An 18245-nucleotide genomic window follows, 5' to 3' on the forward strand; every position below is an offset into this window, starting at 1 on the left:
CGAATAAGGTGGAAGAGCAGTCAAGGATGAGTCCTGGCATCAACTTGAGGCCTTCACAGGCATCCACAAACATGTGCACACACACGTGTGTGCTCCCCCATACAAACATGCATACACACATGTGCACCACGTCCTCAAAAATGAAAAAAGGAAAAATAAATCATTTGCTATACTTACCTACGAAACAGTGTATCATAGCAGCCCATACACCACAGTGATCTGACTGTTTCCCCTTGGGGTGGAAGGCTTTTCTTGGGGGCTTCCAAAGTCACTTGAGAGCATGGGACTACAAATTCCCAGTCCAGGAAAAGACTGTATTCTGAGTATGTTCTCTCTTGAGTGCACACGGCTTTTGCACCATACTAAAGGTCAGAATTCCAAGTCAAGACCATCTGTATAAAGCCTTCAAGACACTGCCTGGGGCACAGTAAATTCTGTGTGTTTTTTTTTTATTTAAAGATTCTTTTTATATATTATGTATACAGTGTTCTGCCTGCAGGCCAGAAGAGGGCACCAGATCTCATTATAGATGGTTGGGAGCCACCATGCGGTTGCTGGGAACTGAACCCAGGACCTCTGGTAGAGCAGCCAGTGTCCTTAACGCGGAGCCATCTCTCCAGCCCTTTGAGATTTGTTAAGTGAATAGGTGCATGGAAGAGGTGTGGAGAATAAAGAATCACACACCTGCGTACCCACCACCCAGGTACAGAAGCAAAACAGTCTTTTTCCCTCCCCCCAGCTCCCCTCTTCTGACAAGGTGCCTGGGCTGAGTGTTCTGTCTCTTGATCTCCACTGTAGTTTAGCCACCCAGAAATACCATTCTGTGTTTCTCTTTCCAGTTTGGGCTCCTCAGTCTCTGGGATAGTAGCCCCTACGGTTCTTGCTATCATAGGCAGAAGTTCCTGCCTGGCACCTGGGATAGGAACAGGATCAAAGCTCTTGACCTCCCAGAAGAGAATGAGGCTAGCACAAGTCCTTGTTTATAGACAGGAAGAACTAAGCTGCTGAGCCTCTGGGAAGTCACTGCTAAATGGGCAGGCCAGATCAAGCCTTAGCAGATCTCTTGGATGAGATGACAATTGCCCGCCTACCTGGCCTGATGTACTGGGCACTTGTCTGGATTCTTCAGGAACACTTGCCGTATGACACTGGGGTTCATGAAGTCCACAAGGTTGACCAGGGCTCTGGGTACCTAAAGAGAAGGCTGCAGGTGAGACAAGGGCTCCCGGGGTTTGGACAGAGGCTCCCTTTAGACTTCGAGCTCAGCTCATGCCTGGGGTCAAGAGATGAGTCTGTACCGGACTACTTCACAGAGGGTTGCAGCCCAAGCATGACACAAGTCTCTACCAGCGGGCAGTGGGGGGTGCCCTGCACAACCACAGCATAGATGGTACCTCTAGGAAGGACAATACATGCTAAGAGCTCAGCTCCGTTCAGCCATCATCTAGTGACCCAAAACATGGCGTGTTTGGCAACTTGTTGCCAGGCCATTGGCTCCTGATCAATTTCTGCCAGCTTGACTCAGGTCAACTTCTTCTGAGTAGACATGGGGACTCAGTTACCCAGCAGACCATCTGGGGGTTGGAATGCTATTTCCCCGGCAGTGTGTGGCTGCCCACAGGTTGCAGTGGGGTGAAAGGAGTGAGGCTGGATATATATAAAGAGGCTTACTTAAGACACACTCTGTGTTCAAAACGCAATGCCAAGCCTGGGCACCGGCCAGCTGCTAAGACTAAGGAATGTCTTGGAGAGGGACATTAGTGCCCAGTGCCTTCCTTTCTTGATACCTGAGATCTCTGGGGCGTCTTCCAAATAGAAGGCAGCTGACTTGGGAAGAAGACTGGAGCCTCTGGACAGGGACAGAGCTCATGCCCCTGGCTGGTTCCATCCTTCCTCTCCTCTCCTCCACCATTCTAGAGCTGTAACCAAGTTACCGAAGCCCTTACCCACCTCCCTATGCAGGATGTCCAAGGCATTGCGGAGATGGTCAGAAAAGTTGGCTGCGGAGTACCGATTCTGGAAAGAGAAAGGCAAGGGCAAGGGAGGGGTTGGTTCCAATGAGAGGGTAGAGGGCCAGGTGCGGGCTTCCCTTCTGGGTCCAGCCCCAAGGACTCGTTACTCTCCCCCACCACCCGTGAGCATATTAGCATGTTAGAATCTGAGCTGAATGCCTGACAGCCGCCTAGAAGATCAGAACCATTGACTAGAGTGGAAAATGGAGAAGACTCTTCCGAAATGCTTTGGGATCTATAGTTTCTTCTCTTTCAAGAACTGTAAAATCAGCCACCATTCATGTGTTACCTGGCCCCTCACCACCCTGGGACATGCATGTGGTGTCAGTCACCACAAAGTCGACCGTAAGGAGCATGCATGCATGAATGCATGTGTGAGTTATGTGTACACGTGGGCAATGTGGTTGGAGCTAGATGCCCCCTGGGGTGAGTTGTAGGGACCTCGATCTCCAAAGCCAAATGTTCAAGGTCAGGATCAGGCCCAAACCCTCTCTGATTACCGTGTCCATGCAGAAGTCACACAAGTCACTGGCCCCGATCATGACTGTGATGACCTTCCAGTCTTGGAGGAAGTTCACTCTCTACATAGAATGGAGGAAAATGCTCATGGTTTCTGACAAACCCTCACAGCTCTAGGAAATCCAGTCAGTCCCTTGTGACTTCCTTGTCCACTTGAAACAATACAAGCAGAACCTTGGAGCTGGTGGCATTTTAAAGGCTTTATTTATAGACCAGAATCTTAGCACCAGGAGGAACCTTCAAGGTCAATTTGCCCCCCCCCCTACACCCTGGTAAAATATCCTCTAGAAGGTCTCAGACAAGGGGCCTTTCCTACCTCTTTCGAATGCTTCTAGCAAAAGGGCACTCACTGCTTTTCACAACAGACCACTTCATTTGGAGAAAACTTTAGTGGGCTAGACAACTAACATTTATCAGTAACCATGAATCTGACTCACGTGGTCATTCTTCATCTTCTCAACCAGAGTCTGGACTTGGCTCACAAGGTTCCTGAGGAGAGAAAGTCAGTCCTTCTGTTGGGGAAGAGTGTCCATATCTGTCCTCCTACCCGACAGGGCCTGCACACTCCAGGCTTTCCCAACACTACATGAGCTGCGGGTAGAAGCCTGAGCATGATGGTCTCCTTGGGAAGGAGACTGGAATTGTATGTCACAGGCTACTGCTATTGTAGAGCCCAGAAAACAGGTGTTGGGGGCACGCCCACCAAGTAAAGGTGTGGGCTGGAACAGTAGGTGGGCCAAGAACCATGAGAAGCAGGAACTCAAGGCTTCTGGGGTCTCTAGAAGAATTAGTGCCTCCTTGAGAGACCATCCCAGGAAGTTAGGGAGCTCTGCCTCAGCAAACCCCTGGACATTTCCAGTCTGGTTTTTTTTTTTTTTTTTTTTTGTTAGCTCTATTCCAGGACTAGAGAGACAAGAGACTTGTCCAGAGGGCTCCCCTCAGGCTGGAGAGCTTTACTTGGATGCAGTAAGCCTTCCCTGATCATAAAGGGTAAGTGTTACTTGTGCAACTCTCGGGACAGGAGATTTCTCTAGTGGCATTATGTCAGAGTGAGCCTCAAAAACTGGCAATACTGCTTTGTCAGTTCAACTCTTAGACGTCAAGATGTCTAAAGGCCTAATCAAGGAGTAGGCAACTTAGAGACATGAGTCCTTCCCATGTCCAAGGCTACTCTAAACTCCACGTGTTAACTTTGGTCATGGGGGCGGGGACAGGAAAGAGCGCTCTCAAAATCATTGCTGCAGAAGGGTGAAGTGCCCCTTGTAGACCTCTATAGGGATCTCTGAGGGACTGACTGACTGCATGCCCCCGTTCCCCTCTCTGCAGCCCCCCAAATGTCATACTCAGCTTTCGCCCTAGGCACAGCCTGGTTAAGGAATGCGCTCGCAGAATTGGCGTCACCGGTGCCTACTGCATAGCCTGTGAGGTTTTCATTAAACTCCCGAAGGATATCTGTAGGAGAAAAGGCAGAGTTGAGGCACAGAACTCAAGATAGAAGACCAGGGTGTATTCTTCACTACAAAGGGTCCTAGGGGCTCACCACCGGCTGCACCATAATTTTCACACTTCCTGGGGCCAGGAAGTGGGTTGCACATATGCCTGACAGAAACTAGGGCCTCTTTTAGTCGGAATGAGGCGATGACGTGAGGTAAGGCCAGAAGTTTCTCACATCACTTTTCTCTGCCCAACTTGCAGTACAGTGAAGGCCCCTATAGATTTGTCTCAGTATTTCTTGGACCAAGCCAAAAAAGCTCAAGGCCTAGGGCATTTGGTGGTTTGCTCTAGGTCACCTCACAAGAGCATAGAAAGAGCAGGAATTAAACTCAGATCTGTAGGTATCTGATGTCCTTTCTACCCTGTCAGGCTGACTATGGGGGCCTCCTCTCCCGCGTCAGGGCTAGTCCCCAAGGATGTGCTATTCTTTTCTTGAGCAGTCCGACCCAAGCCCCTAGAATTTACTTACTAGGCAAGGTGGTCACATTCTCCAGGGAGGCATCCCCACCAGCGCTGTAGGGCGTGAGCAAGGCAGGAAAGGAAAGAACCCAAGTCAGTATACAAACTTTACCAAAGAGCAATCCTCAACTGTTCTTAGAGAGGGGTCCTAAGAACATTCTAGATTCACCTGTGAACTATTTTTCCCTTAATCTAGGATCTGAAGGTAAAAGAATGTTCCTCACCCACTTTGTTGGGGAACACTTTTCTGAGGACACTGTGTGCCCAGCATGCACTGGATGTAGGCCATGGCTCTTTCTCCTGTCCCAGGCTCAGGAGGTAGCTGTGGACATTTTCATGTGACAGAGACTAAGGGTAACTAAAACCCAGCTGGAGCTGGAAACCTTGAGAAGCACAGATAAGCTTTTTCTGCCCAGTATCAAGTAGATTCCAATGGAAGATTCAGAGGATGGGAGCTTGCTGCCTTTCAATGCCCCATCTCATTTTATCTGGCCCAACCTCAAAACACTGTATAAGAGGTCATTTCCTTCCACATGCTTAAAAAAAAGGGGGGGGGAGATACGTATGCCTATCTTAAAAAGAAACCTTTAGCTGGATGTGGTGGTGCCTGCCTTTAATCCTAGCCCTCAGGAGGCAGAGGCAAGTGAATCTCTGTGAGTTCGAGTCCAGCCTGGTTTACAAAGCAAGTTCCAGAACATCTAGAACTGTTAGACAGAGAAACCCTGTCTCAAAACAAGAATAAAACAAAAAAAAAAATTTAGATGTTCAGATATTTGGTATTTACTGCTTTTCTTCTGTGCCCATTTGCTTAGTCCCAGCATGTTACTCCAGGCCAGGGGAGTCTGAGAATACACACTTAGAAGCGACTCCACTGGTTGAGACTTCTCAAAGATGGCCATAAATTAAAGTCGCTAAGCTAAAGTCCCTCCACATCACTTCATTTTCTCCCTCATGGCTCATCACATGTTTGGGCCTGGCCTAGTGGTTGGGTTTTTGTTTTGTTTTGTTTTCTACTCTGTATTTTTCTAGCTCTACATGAAGATGTTGCTCTGAATCCTTTCTTCTCTGAGCCAGAGTCACCAAACCGAAGCATTTTACACTTGGAAGGAAATCAGGAATCTATGTACTGTCCCATCTGTTGTCTTCTGTACATTTCCCTCAATAAACAGAAAACATATACAAACACATACATAGATTATGTACCTTCCCACTTTCATTTCTTAAAGGTACCTAGGTACTTAAAAAAGAGGAGGAGGGGGATGGAGGCAGAACAAGACCAAAAGGTATTCCTAGTGCCATTTTAGGATGGAATGTCCAAGAGGAGAAAAGACAAGTACAGAAATAAACACAGAAAAGTCAAAGCATTTAAGTCACCATTTTGATCAGAACTACCCAAACATGAAAGGAGACACTGATGCCAAACATCTGGTCTACACTGGACTCCTGAGGAAATGTAGTCTGTGACACATGGGCCCAATGGCTAGACTTCATCTGTTGTCATCCAGCGTGCAGAAAGGTACAGGAGATGTTTAGAAATGTGTGTGGGATTGAAGTCCTCATGGAAACAAAAACAAGGAGATGCGTTTTGCTTTGGTTAAGTGTATTTTATTTTGGTCCACAGAATAGTCCCAAACAAGCCAATGCCTTTCTACCAAAGAGAGAGATACACTCACTCTAAAGACAGCACTCAGATCGACCCACTGATAAGCTGACAAGGACATCCATAGGTGCACAGTCTCATGGGCCAAGGGACCTTGGAAACCTCTTTACAACCTATTCACAACCACCCATCCCCAAAGAGCCCTAGGGCCCCTTCTCCCCTGTCTATATAAGGCCCACTTTTCCTACTGTGTCCTTGGAGGAAAAGGCCCAAGGTGCTTTCTTGATTTCCTGGAATCACTGCATTGCCTAGTATTCCTAGTGGAGTGGGCTCCAGAAAATTGTTTCTCTCTTATCAGTCTACTTCATGGACATTTCCCCTGGGGCTAACAGATATTTCAAAGAAAAATTATTCTAGTATTAAAGGAAACACCAAAACAAACAGAAAGAGAGGCCTTAGCTGCACCACTTCCCGGAGTCCTTACTATGCCAGAGTGTACAGGAAGGAAACAGCAGGTAATGTTTTACCCCCAGCACAAAGGACCTTACCTCTCGGACAGTTAATACTCATGGAGCAACCCCGAGACACCTGTCTAGTTGTCTACCAATGTCACTCAGCCGCTAACCTCAAACTTCTGTCCTCAACACAGGTGTACTCGGGGGAAGATATTCGGGATATTTAAGGTAAATCCAGGGTTTTTAAAGTGACAACACTCATTGACCATGAGCCATTGGGGTTATAACTAGAAAGTTCAGGCATTTCATTCCTGGGAAAGAACAGAAAGTGGCTGAACATTTGCGTGGCTGTGCAAGAAATCTCTTCGCAGGAGGCCTTATGTACCTAGACTGGGAGACCCACTATCTCACTACCTGTGAGGCTGTGCCAGTCACTTCCGCTCCCAAGGGGTGCTCCTCTGGAGAGGACACTTGTGTACAGTATCCTCACACAATGACGATATCACTGCCTCCTCCAGGCCTTTCCCGCAGCTCTCTCTGCTGCCCTTTCCTTTCCCCTCAGGACTTCAGCAACTTTCAGGAGAGTGCTGAGTAGCGGAGGTTTTGTCTTGTTCCAGGTAGTCCCTTAGACACACTGATCTGGCTGTGGTAATGTGGGGGCTCTGAGTGGAGAGGCAGTCTCCTTCATGCTGAGGGTGCTTTGGAACTTCTCGGTGGGTGGCTACCGGCTGTGATCCTGCCTCTCTCTTACCTTGGCAAATGAGTCTTTCTGGGGCTTTCCTTGGCTCTGCTCACCCCACCTTGTCCCCTACCACTTTCTTAGGGAGGATGCATGAAATGAATGCATCCCGAAAAAGGAAGAAGCAAGCGTGCTTCTGGGCAGCCAGCTGCTCTTTAGTGCTCTGCCCTCTTGTGGCAGGCTGTGGTCGCATTTCCCTAGATAAGTTCTTAACTGCGTGCTAATCACTCCAAAGCATGCAAAACCTCAGACTTTATTAGGAAGGAAAGAAACGTCACACAACAGACACTCAGTTGCTCATGTGGCACCCCAAGCCTGACTCCTCTCTATGTTTGTATCTGGGGTGCCCTTCTCACCCCTTCACTTTGTCTAAAGACAGAATGTGGGTACCAGTTTCTCTGGGAAGTCTTCCATCCTTGCTGGCAGGGTTATTCCTGCTCTCTCTTCCCATCCCATGGCGTCCAGGAAGTTTTTATTTCTAAACACTAGCCAAGTGAGCAGCCAGCTGACACACAGACTTCTCGGCCAGCCAGCCAGCCAGCTCTACTCCTGTGCCAGCACACAGGAGCTGCTCAGAAATGCCCACTGATTACAACTTGCCACCATTGCTGCCTCCAGAAGCGAGTATTGGGTCTTGGCAGTTTTCTGTAGAGATGTGTACATATACAAACAAGCAGAGGGTGACTACAAACGACATGAATACATACATGAAGACCAACATAGGAGCGTCAACATACGAACACAGATATGCAAACGAGCAGGTGGAGACTCAAGGATTTGGTGCTTTTCTGGCACATTTCGTGATGAATTTGCTGACCCAGGAGTTTGGTAAGAACCTTGGCTTACTTTTTCTGCATAATTTAAAGATAAAAGGACCATTAACAGCAAAATTATATTCTCTGTTCAGTCAGTGTTCACAGTTTGCAGAGATACAGCTGTTCCTCTGAAAGCCTCTTCTAGACCTGGTCCTTGCTCTTTGAGATTTGTGCATTTATAGGAGCTAAACCTACATCCCAGCCAGTGCACGCAGGCAATCCCAGCAGCTAGGAGGTAGAGACAGGAGGGCTAGAAGCCCAGGGTCACCCTCCCCTTACATAAATAGTTCAAGGCCAACCCAAATTCCCGGAGACCCTGACAAGGAAACAAAACAAATCCACAAAGCTAAGAAGGTAACAAAACAACAAGCAGACTAAGCCCTGGGGAAGAGGAGGTCAAAGGTTAACATTACCTATATGACAGTCCTCGATACTGTGTGTCAAGATCCGAGAGGTTTTCTTCTTGGGAGCGGATCCCATTGCCAGCCTTTGAGAACATCAAATTCCACAAGAAAACCAGTAAGTCGGAGAGAAGTGGGGGACTGTGAACACGGGTTCTGAAGGCACGGCCTCCAGTGCACTCGTGGAAGCAAGAATGGTCTGAAGATTGGGAGTGAGGGGACCAGTCTGAGAACCTCCTTCCCAGCTACGGCTTCTTTCACTGTGGCATGCCTTTCCACAGGAGAGGTTTGGGCCCAATTGGGATCACAGTTTTTAAAGACTGGAAAATTCTCAAGTGCTTACAAATGGGACTAATGCCGATAATATTACCAAGTAATACCACAGGTCTTTATGGACATGGGCAAAGCGCTTAGGTGGGAGCCGCTGTGAGGAGGGATTTCCAACAGAGTCCCTCTCATTTCTCTTCTTTTTCCTTTACAAATTCCAGGAAGGCATTTCTAAAGCCCCAGCTGTGCTGCCAGAAGGTGGTGCCCTGGGATGGCGGCTCAGCCCAGCGCTGAAAGTGAGGAGCACAGCCTATTTCATCACCGATGATAAAGCTGCCTTCTGTGTTGATGCAGAGGAAACAGATGGGGGGTCTGGGTTGCTCAAAAGGGAGGGAGAGTAGCACCCACACAGGCATCGTTAGGAGAATTTTGAGTCAAAATGACATATTTTTGCATATGTCAAAATGTGGTGTTGGGTGTTCAAAACCTCTGCCAACTGAGAATATTCAGTTCATTCCTGAAAAAGATTTTTTTCCCCTGCACACCTACTCGATAAAGCAGTTGCAAAAATAGAATTGTTGCCATTCTCCTGGACAGAGAGAGCCGGGGCAGAAGGGAGAGAGATTGTAGAAGGTGGGAGTGCAGGTTTTAGATGTAGGAGGGCAAGGACTTGGAAGGCCCCACCACACCCATTGCCTACGCTCACCCCTATCTCGCACCCCCTCCCCCGGGGGCTCAAAAGTCCTTACGGTCAGAGAGTCTCCCAGAGCTGCCACCACTTGGATGTCTGCAGGTCTCAGGGCATGCACTGAAAAATAAGCGGACACGCTTGAGTCTGGGAAGGGAGCTGCAGGCACCGTCTAGGGCTTCTGCTTCATGCCAATGCCCCAAACAAGATTCCATGGGCGTTCAGAGCACGTAGAGCTGGGGGGCCCAAACTCTGTTGGCAGAAGTTTCATAACAGCACTTTTTTATAAGAGATAAACAATTCTTAGACTTTCATCAAGCTAGAAGATAGAGAAATGGGAGGAAGAGAGAAAAGGGAGGACGCAAGGCACCATGAAGGATGGAGGGGAAGGTGAGGCAGGAGTCCACGTTAGTGCCAGTCACCATGTGAGAAGTCAGGGTGGCCTAAGCGCCCAACCAGACAGATGCTGGCCCATAGGTAGCCTATTTAGAACTGGGTTCTAGATTTCCACAAGAATCCAGGAAATATTCATGCCAGACTTTCCCTACTCTCAAGTCCTTTCTGAAGAGCCCAGAGAACTTTCTAGACCTGTAGGCAGAGTTTGAGGACACATTTCCACAGAGCTATTCATTTAATGGGACTCCCTGGCCTCATCCGCATCTGGACTTCACCACCCTGCAGGGCTGGACCAACCATGGGCAAGCTCCCATGTCTGCTGTGTAGCCCTGCTTAGATCTTGAGAGCAGGATGGGAAACAGCTCCTGGCCCAGAAGGCACTGGGGCTTACCAGGCATGGTATTGCCAAAGGCCAGAGCTGGCTAAAGCCTACCTGGGCTAGAAAACACTGGTCAGAACTGTGTTGTGTGGTTACCGTATGGAGTCTTAGAGATGGCTCACTGGTATGACAGCCTTTGTGGAGGGGTCTTGGATCCTGGGGATCCCAGGAGCTTACCTGAGGTTGGTGGTGAGGCCGAAGGGGCTCTGTCCTCACACAACGTCCAGGTTCCATAACCCTAAATGCAAAGAACCAATCCCTGAATCTTAAGATAAAGGGGGTTGTGGGCAGAGAAGTCAGACAGGCATCGGGTTCACTCAGCAGTCTTGAAAAACCTGGAAAAGGTACCCTAGATAATTCTGAATATCAACCAGCTTGGGGTCTGTTCATCTGACTCTGATCTCTGTTTTCTCCAGGCCATCCAAAATGACCCACCCCATCCTCTGCCCTCTGCCCATTGTGAGAGGGGCAGCTAGCTTTCCTCTGGCTTAGAGGGGCTACGATTTGACTGGACTGGAGTTTATTCTGCTCTCCTCCCCACTGGAAGGTGTGGGCATAGAGATCATTTTCTGAAGGGGACGAGCCGTCCTTGTGCTTTCGACAGGAAGCATCAGCAGGAACTGTCCACGCCATGGCCTGCTGAACCAAAGGAGGACTTAGGTAGATACCTGGTTGCTGTTCTTGTAGGTGCTCAGAAACGGCAAGGTCTGTGGGAAAAGGGGAGTGAAGCATGGCAGGATTCATGTCAGCCTACACATGTCCTTCCCTAACCTGCCCAGGGCCACAGTTAGGGCTAAGACCCTTCCAGAAAGGCTGGCCACCATATGCTCCCACCCAGGATGCACCAGGGCCTTTTCTACAACCTGAACCCAGCCCCGAGACTCAGAATGAGCCCTTAAGTAGCTACCAGGAATGTGTGTGTCCTCTTGGCTAAGGTGCCGGGTCTTGTTTCTCCATCCTGCCCCTTCCCAACAGGCTGCCTTGCCACCCGGCACTTTGCCCCACAGCAGTCTGGGATCCTTTCTGCTTAAGCAAGAAAAAGCAGATCCCTCCTCTTCCAATTTCCTTCCCATGTAAGCCCTGGTCTAGTAGTCCCCAGTGAGAAGCATGAGCCCCTTTTGGGGGACCCAGAGGAAGTCACAGGGCTGAGAGCTAAGGCTATAAAACTCCAAGAATCTGACAATGTGTGAGTAGAAACTGGGGTCCTATTCTGTTTCCCCCGCTGGTTAAGATCTGCTTTCTTAGCTCCTCCTTCCGTTTTAACCCCCCACCCTTCTCTACTCTCTTGTCTCTATAGTCAGAGGGTGTTGCCCATCAGCCCACTCTACCTGGTTCGGACACATGATAGGGAGCTTGATTTCAAAATTCTCTTCTCTCGTCTTATGGCCAACAGGTTCCAGCTAAATAAAGAAACAAGAAGATGGGGAATGTGGACCGGGTGGACTGGTCAAGATGCAGAGGTGGGGAGGGGGAGATGCAGGCAGCTGGACTCAGAAGGAGGATTCTTTTTTGTTTTGTTTTGTTTTGTTTTGTTTTGTTTTGTTTTGTTTTGGTTTGGTTTGGTTTGGTTTGGTTTTTCGAGACAGGGTTTTGCTGTAGCTTTGGAGCCTGTCCTGGAACCAGCTCTTGTAGATCAGGCTGGCCTCTAACTTGCAGAGATCTGCCTGCCTCTGCCTCCAGAGTGCAGGGATTAAAGGCGTGCACCCCCACCGCCCGGATGGGAGAGAGAATTCTTACACCATAGTTCTTACCATGTTCTTCCAGAGAGCAACGGCTGCACGGGCGTGAGTCTTGACGTTAAAGTGGAAACAGTCAGGGGCAAAGTAGGAGTTGTCAGGCAAGCCCTCCTAGTCACCAGGCAGAAAGGGAGGAGCAGTTACAGATGGCAGAAAATGCGGCCGCACACCCTCTGGGGGCTCCCCTCACCCTCAACGCATCATTTCCTTACCGGGGTCCTTGGCACAGCCACATTTTCAAGGAACGGCTGGAGAACCACAGTGAAATCATCCCTGGTGTCGTATCGTCCACTCTCGATCAGCTGTTCAGTTCCTTCCTGCCAGAGGAGACAAGAGACAGGGGTTGGAACAGCTGGAGAAACACAAATGAAACCTGTCTCGTGTCTTACCGGCCACTTTCAACCAACACTTGAATTCCTTCGTCAGAGAGGCAATGGGGAAAATGGGATCCCATGAAGCGTGCTCTCTGACCTCATTCTGTAGCTTCAAAGAAGCTGCCCTGTGGCCCTAGCGCCCTCGAATGTGCTCCTATTGGCACAGTCCTTGTCACCATTCACTCAGTCAACAAGCTACTTAGCATCAATAACTCTGCCTGGCACAGACCTCCCAGAACCCCATGCAGGGGCAGAACCCTCCTCCGGCTTACCTGATACTGCCTGTTCCTTTCAACCAGGGCGGCAAATTCTGTTGAGTTATCATCAAACTTCAGGACACAAGGACACAGAGACCTGCCAACAAAGTCAAAAAGATGCCCAGGGTCATCATCCTGAATGAGCCATTGGGCTTCGATGTATTTCTTTTTCAGTTGAAGGCATCAGGAATCTCAAGTCTGGGTCAAAGCAAGCCACAGCAGACTTGCTCTTGGAAACAGACGCTTCTCCCTGAGGTCTGGAGGAGAGGTCTTACAGAACCGAGTCACCTGATGGTTGTGTGAAGATATGCAGAGAGACACAGCTCCTCCTAAACAGCAACAGTGACCACAGCAATAACGGCTCATACGCACTGCATGGTCACGGTGCCAAGCGCCATGCATTAATATGTTTAAATCTCCCAGCCGTTCCAGAAATCATTATTGACCTTGTTTTACAGGCTCGCCACCCTAGTGATTTCAGAGGCTGAGGAAGATGACCACGAGTTTGAAGACAGTCTGGGCAACTTAACAAGATACTGTTCTCAACGAGAAAAGAAAAGTGGGGTGTGGGATGTGGCACAGTTGGTAGAGTCCCTGTCTAGCATGCATAAGACACACCAAACTGGGTGTGATGGTCCCTGCCTGTAATCCTAGCACTCTGGGAGGTGGAGGCAGGAGAATCAGAAGTTTAAGGCTGTTGTTCTCTCTCAGCTGTAGAGAAAGCTTGAAGCCAGCCTGGGATAGGCAGGATGTTGTCTAAAAATTAAGAAACAAACAAACAAATAAATAAGTGTAAAAAGGGCTAGGGGTATAGTTCAGTGGTAGCGGACTTCCCTAGTACAATCGCGGTCCTGAGTTTACCAAGGGGGTGGAATAGAGAGGCGACCAAGGTTAAGTAACGTTCTCAAGGTCACCCAGCTGAGGCAAGTGCAGCAGGAACTTTTAGCTCGGTCTCTGAACTAATCTGCCTCTGTCCGTCTGCAGCTACCCTCTGGCTTACCACCCAGAAAATCTGGACTTTTCACCTGGGGGATAAGATAATACTAGTCGGGGTGGTTCAGCATAGATGTTGCACCACAGAGGAAGCCTGGCCACTGAGACAGAACAGCAGAGAGAGGTGCAGGATGTGGTCACAAGACAAGGAAGCCCTTGATTTTGTCAACACTGACAGTGTCCTCTCCAAACGGGCTTGGCCAATGCCTTTTCCGAACGTTGAGTTTTGGCGGCCTGCAAATCTTTACAGCGATTGGTAGTGGGGGGCTTTGGGGGACACTGCTCTGGCGAGGAGAGAATATAAGTTCTGAATCCCCGCATGTCCCAGTGAGTAGAGAAAGTGGGAGCCTTGGATGAATCAGCAGCTGAAAATAGCGCTCCCGACACCAGCTGTGCTAATAGACACCGCACTGGCAGGCAGCCTGTTTCTGCTCCGTGGCACCCTGAAGCCTTCTCCAGGGAACCTGTGCTGTCTACCCGTACTCCCCTAGGGAACAGTTGGCAGAGTTCTCCAGGGATCAGTCAGTATGCCCCCTGAATTTCCAAGAACAAGGCTGGCCCTTGTGAATTATTCATTCAGTTATTCAGCAAACGGCTCCTGAGCCCCTCCCCCGTGCCGGCTGTGACTCAGTGCTCACAGGCTGTGGGGGACAATGCACCACAAGGCGGTGACTAATGACCACGTGGTATGCTCAGGGCCATGGTCGGGACAGAGCTTGAGGGCAGGGGAGGGAGGTTTGCACAGCCCCTGTGACCTGGCCAAAGGGTGCAGAGGAGGCTTTCAGGGCAGAATCTGTGGGAAATGGTCACACTTCAGTTAGAAGAACAGCTTCCTTCCAAAGCATGCACTTATAACGGAGCAAGAGAGAAGCCATCTTTGGGTGGTTCTGGAGGCTGAAGAGAGCCTCTTAGAAGCATCCTTCTGAAGAAGGAGATGTTCTCGGAACCCTGTGGATTCTGATCTCCCTTCTTTCTCTTCTAAGGGGTGACTACAGCTGTGTCTGTTCTATCTGGGAGCACATATATGCCAGTCAGAAACACTGTCCTGGGGGGAGGCTTCTGGGAGGTGGTCACTACGCTCTGGCTATTCTGTGAGATGGGTCTTAGTAGTGGGCTGAGTGCTCCCCAAGTCTTACCTATGACCTGACCCCATTCCTAGCAACCTCTTTTCCCTTCCTGAGGCTGCCATGGCAACAGAAACAGGAAGAGATGCCACATGTGCTTCCTCAGAGAGATTGTTTGAGGCCTGATACTGATTAAAACAAATATCCTGAGATGCTCCCCGTGAGGTTAAAATGTAGGGTGGTTCTAACAACCCCCACACTCTACCCTGGAATTTTCTAAAGAATATGCTAAGCCCCACAACCGTTTCGGAACAGGGGAGAAGCATCCAGCGGACCTGAGGATAAGCCGCGGGCAGCTGACTTTAGTTTCTTTGTAGAGGTCCCTCAGGCCGATGATCTCAAGCACCTTCACCATGTTCACAAAGGCCCGGGGAACCTGCAGAAACACAGAATCAGTCACCACGTCAACACAGTAGGTCAGCTGCTTACATGGGGGCGGGGTGGAGCTCAGATCATGTGGCTTCTTCCCGGCCCCACCCAGCTCCCTTCTCTTTCATATCTCCTCTCCAAGGAGCCAAGTGCACAAAGGCTTGACCAAGGAGGTCTCAGAATGAAGCCAGAGCTGTGTCTAGGCTTCTCTGAAGCCACAGGTGACAGCTATGATGGAGCTACTCAGAGGGCCCAGGTGGTTTAAGCTCCGTACCTCTGCATGGAGAATGTCCAAGGCCGCCTTGATGTTGTCTGTGAAGTTTTGGGGAGAATAGTGATCCTGCAAGCAGAGGGAGAATCTCCTGAGGCCCATGAGTCACCCCATCTCCTCCCTACTAAGCAAGATTGTGTCTTATTCTGGCTTCTCCTCTTTCTGTATTTCAGTCAGAGTTGGCAAAATTGAAACACAGGGTTTGTCTTTGGGGGCCCTCGCTACAACGCTTGAGCTCACCATGGCTCTCAGGAAAGGGTCCTTTCTTTTGCCCAGAGCCAGGGGAAACTTGGAATTGATTTAGTAGTGATTAGGGGTAGAGCCTTAGCTACACCATGTCTCTTCTCTGAACCCCTCAGAAATGGGGGTGTTGGGGCAGATGCTGACCTCGGCTCTGCAACGTAAAATACTCTCTGGTTCTACTGTCTGTCCTCTTCTTGTGTGGTCACAGAGAGAGCCTAGGCTGTCGCATAGGTCACATCTAAGCTTTGCCTCAAGGATGCAGACAGGGGAAAGAAGGGCTTGTGGAGCCCCAAAACATAAATACACTTTGATTTTTATATCTGTGGTTTTAGAATTGTGTGTGTGTGGGGGATAGAATGAATGTATACAGGTGGGCATCCATGTATATACATACACAGGCCAGAGGCTGGCATCAGGTATTTTCCTCAGTGGCTCTACCTTGTCTTTTGGGACAGGGTCTTCAACTGAATCTGGACCTTCACTAGACTGGTAGGCTAGCAAGCCCCAGGAATACCTTTGTCTGTCTCGAGCACCAGGGTTACAGGCGTGCACAGACCCGGGCACACCGGGGTTACAGGCGTGCACAGACAAGAGCACACCGGGGTTACAGGCGTGCACAGAACCGGGTACACCGGGGTTACAGGCGTGCATGGACCTGGGCACATGGGGGTTACAGGCGTGCACGGACCCGGGCACACCAGGGTTACAGGCGTGCACGGACCTGGGCACACCGGGGTTACAGGCATGCATGAACCCGGGTACACCGGGGTTACAGGCGTGCACAGACACGAGCACACCGGGGTTACAGGTGTCCACAGACACAGTTAATTTCTTCTGTGGGTGTTAGAGATTCAACCTCAGGCCTTCATGCTTGCATGATGACATTTTACTGGCTGGGCCATCTCTCTAAGCTCATTTTCAGAGCAAGGAAGTGAAACCCCTTTTCTGGATGAAATCTGAGAACCCCACTTTACAACAGGGTAAAGCTGTGATCCCTGGGAGGAAGTTGGGAGGGGTACCAAGATCCAAGCCTTACCTGTCCCCAGCAGCCTGTTGGTGCTCCTGAGGGGTCCCTTAAACCTCAGCTTTAAAGTTCCTAGCCCTTGGTGACTCTGACGCCAGGAAAGGGCATTGTAAGGAGCAGGTCATCCCCTCCTGCTACCTCAGGTCCCTGACTCCCTAACCCAGGCTGCACCTCTGCATCCCAGCTGCAGGTCTCCTGCAGTATGTGCCGAGAACCTTTCTGTTCTCCATACACCAAGCCTACTTTGGTTGTGGACTCTCTTACATATCGTCAGAACCCCACGGTGATGTCTCTTGTGGTATGAAGAGTTGCTGGTTTCTGGCCCCTGGCTCAGGGAGACCCCAAGGGCAGAGTTTGTATCTCATTTGCCACTGTTCACCACTGGGCACAGGTGTGGGTGTGAGACTCACAGGTGGTATGGTATGGTCTAAGGGGTCTCCTGAAGGGGGCTTTCTGGATTACATGGCAACCAAAGATCAACAGCCTCCGTTGTGGGTTTCCTCAGCCCCAAGAGGCACAGACCTGAACCTTGCCTTATCACCTCTGTGGGAAAACACTTTCTCTAGAGACGGACAGAGGTGGCATTGGCAAGGCTGGAAGTGCTGTGGAGGGCCCATAATTAGCTATGAAAACAAGTAAGAGTTTCCCAAACAACAAAAGCTTTTCTTGCAGGCTCCCTCAGTCTTCCAGGTGAACGTCCTCTGGGTCTCAGCGTTAATGAATCCTCACTGGATCCATGCCAAGCCATGAACGGAGTCCTTACCTAGCTATGCTGTTCTAGGAGGCAGTGGCCAACTACAGAAATCCTTCCCAAGGGTCGGGGCCGGGGACTTACCAGGTCATTGCAAGAAGCACAGAGGTCATTGCCTCCTATGAAGACAGTGATTATCTTCCAGTCATTCTCAAAGTCTATTGTCTGAAATGAATAGAAAACAAACAGGGTCCAGTTGGAAACTCTCAAAGGGGCAGCTCCGCCATGCAGCAGAGTTCAGACTTTTTGTTCGCACAGTAGGATGTAGGTCTGTTTTCGACTGCCCTAGTAGCAGGAGCTCCCTGAGTTTTGCTCTCAGTCTTCAGCATGGCAAGGAAGTAGGTGGGAGACAGGAAAATAGGTCCTGGCCCTGGGAAGGGAAGGTTGCTCTAAATCTTCTAAAACTCTGGGGTTTTCAACTGGCTTCACAGAAGACAGACCATCTTCCATTAAGAAGAAACATTCTTAACTCAGATAACTTAAAGTTAAGGCACCTGTGAAAATTCCAGCTAGGGCTGAGCATAGTGGGTCATGCCTTTAGTCCCAGCACTAAGGATGCAGAGGCAGGTGGATCTCTGAGTTTGAGGGCAGCCTGGTCTATAGAGTTTTCATGACAGCCAGAGCTACATAGGGAAACCCTGTCTTGAAAGACCAAAACAGAAAAAAAGAAAAGAAAGGAAGGAAGGAAAAAAGGAAGGAAGAAAGAAAAGTCCCAGCTAGTAGCTGGTCAGAGCAACACGGCGGTTCCAGAACATGACCGGGAGAGTTTGCCTCCTTTAGACTCCACCCTCCTGCTAGAGAGCTAGAGACGTGTTTGACGGCATGTGGGCACATACACTCCACATACCACGGCCCAAAGGTGCCTGCGGCACTCACAGC

General features: G+C 49.7%; 1 protein-coding gene across 1 annotated transcript in view; it reads right to left on the reverse strand.

Moving 5' to 3' along the window:
• The window catches only part of Plb1 (phospholipase B1), a 52681-nt gene extending 35155 nt beyond the window's left edge, over nucleotides 1–17526 (reverse strand). The window contains exons 1-17 of the mRNA XM_013354056.1: nucleotides 17451–17526; nucleotides 15352–15417; nucleotides 14984–15084; nucleotides 12607–12688; nucleotides 12173–12277; nucleotides 11976–12071; nucleotides 11553–11624; nucleotides 10893–10931; nucleotides 10402–10462; nucleotides 9511–9569; nucleotides 8507–8580; nucleotides 4495–4538; nucleotides 3875–3983; nucleotides 2969–3020; nucleotides 2513–2593; nucleotides 1951–2016; nucleotides 1092–1192 (exon numbers count right to left, since the gene is read on the reverse strand). Coding sequence (XP_013209510.1) covers nucleotides 1092–1192; nucleotides 1951–2016; nucleotides 2513–2593; nucleotides 2969–3020; nucleotides 3875–3983; nucleotides 4495–4538; nucleotides 8507–8580; nucleotides 9511–9569; nucleotides 10402–10462; nucleotides 10893–10931; nucleotides 11553–11624; nucleotides 11976–12071; nucleotides 12173–12277; nucleotides 12607–12688; nucleotides 14984–15063 — 1121 coding nt within the window. The 5' untranslated portion in view covers nucleotides 15064–15084; nucleotides 15352–15417; nucleotides 17451–17526. The remainder of the gene's footprint in view (nucleotides 1–1091; nucleotides 1193–1950; nucleotides 2017–2512; nucleotides 2594–2968; nucleotides 3021–3874; nucleotides 3984–4494; nucleotides 4539–8506; nucleotides 8581–9510; nucleotides 9570–10401; nucleotides 10463–10892; nucleotides 10932–11552; nucleotides 11625–11975; nucleotides 12072–12172; nucleotides 12278–12606; nucleotides 12689–14983; nucleotides 15085–15351; nucleotides 15418–17450) is intronic.
• Between the last annotated feature and the right edge of the window lie 719 nt (nucleotides 17527–18245).

This window comes from Microtus ochrogaster, unplaced genomic scaffold (assembly GCF_000317375.1).
Source record: "Microtus ochrogaster isolate Prairie Vole_2 unplaced genomic scaffold, MicOch1.0 UNK26, whole genome shotgun sequence".
Taxonomy (NCBI): domain Eukaryota; kingdom Metazoa; phylum Chordata; class Mammalia; order Rodentia; family Cricetidae; genus Microtus; species Microtus ochrogaster.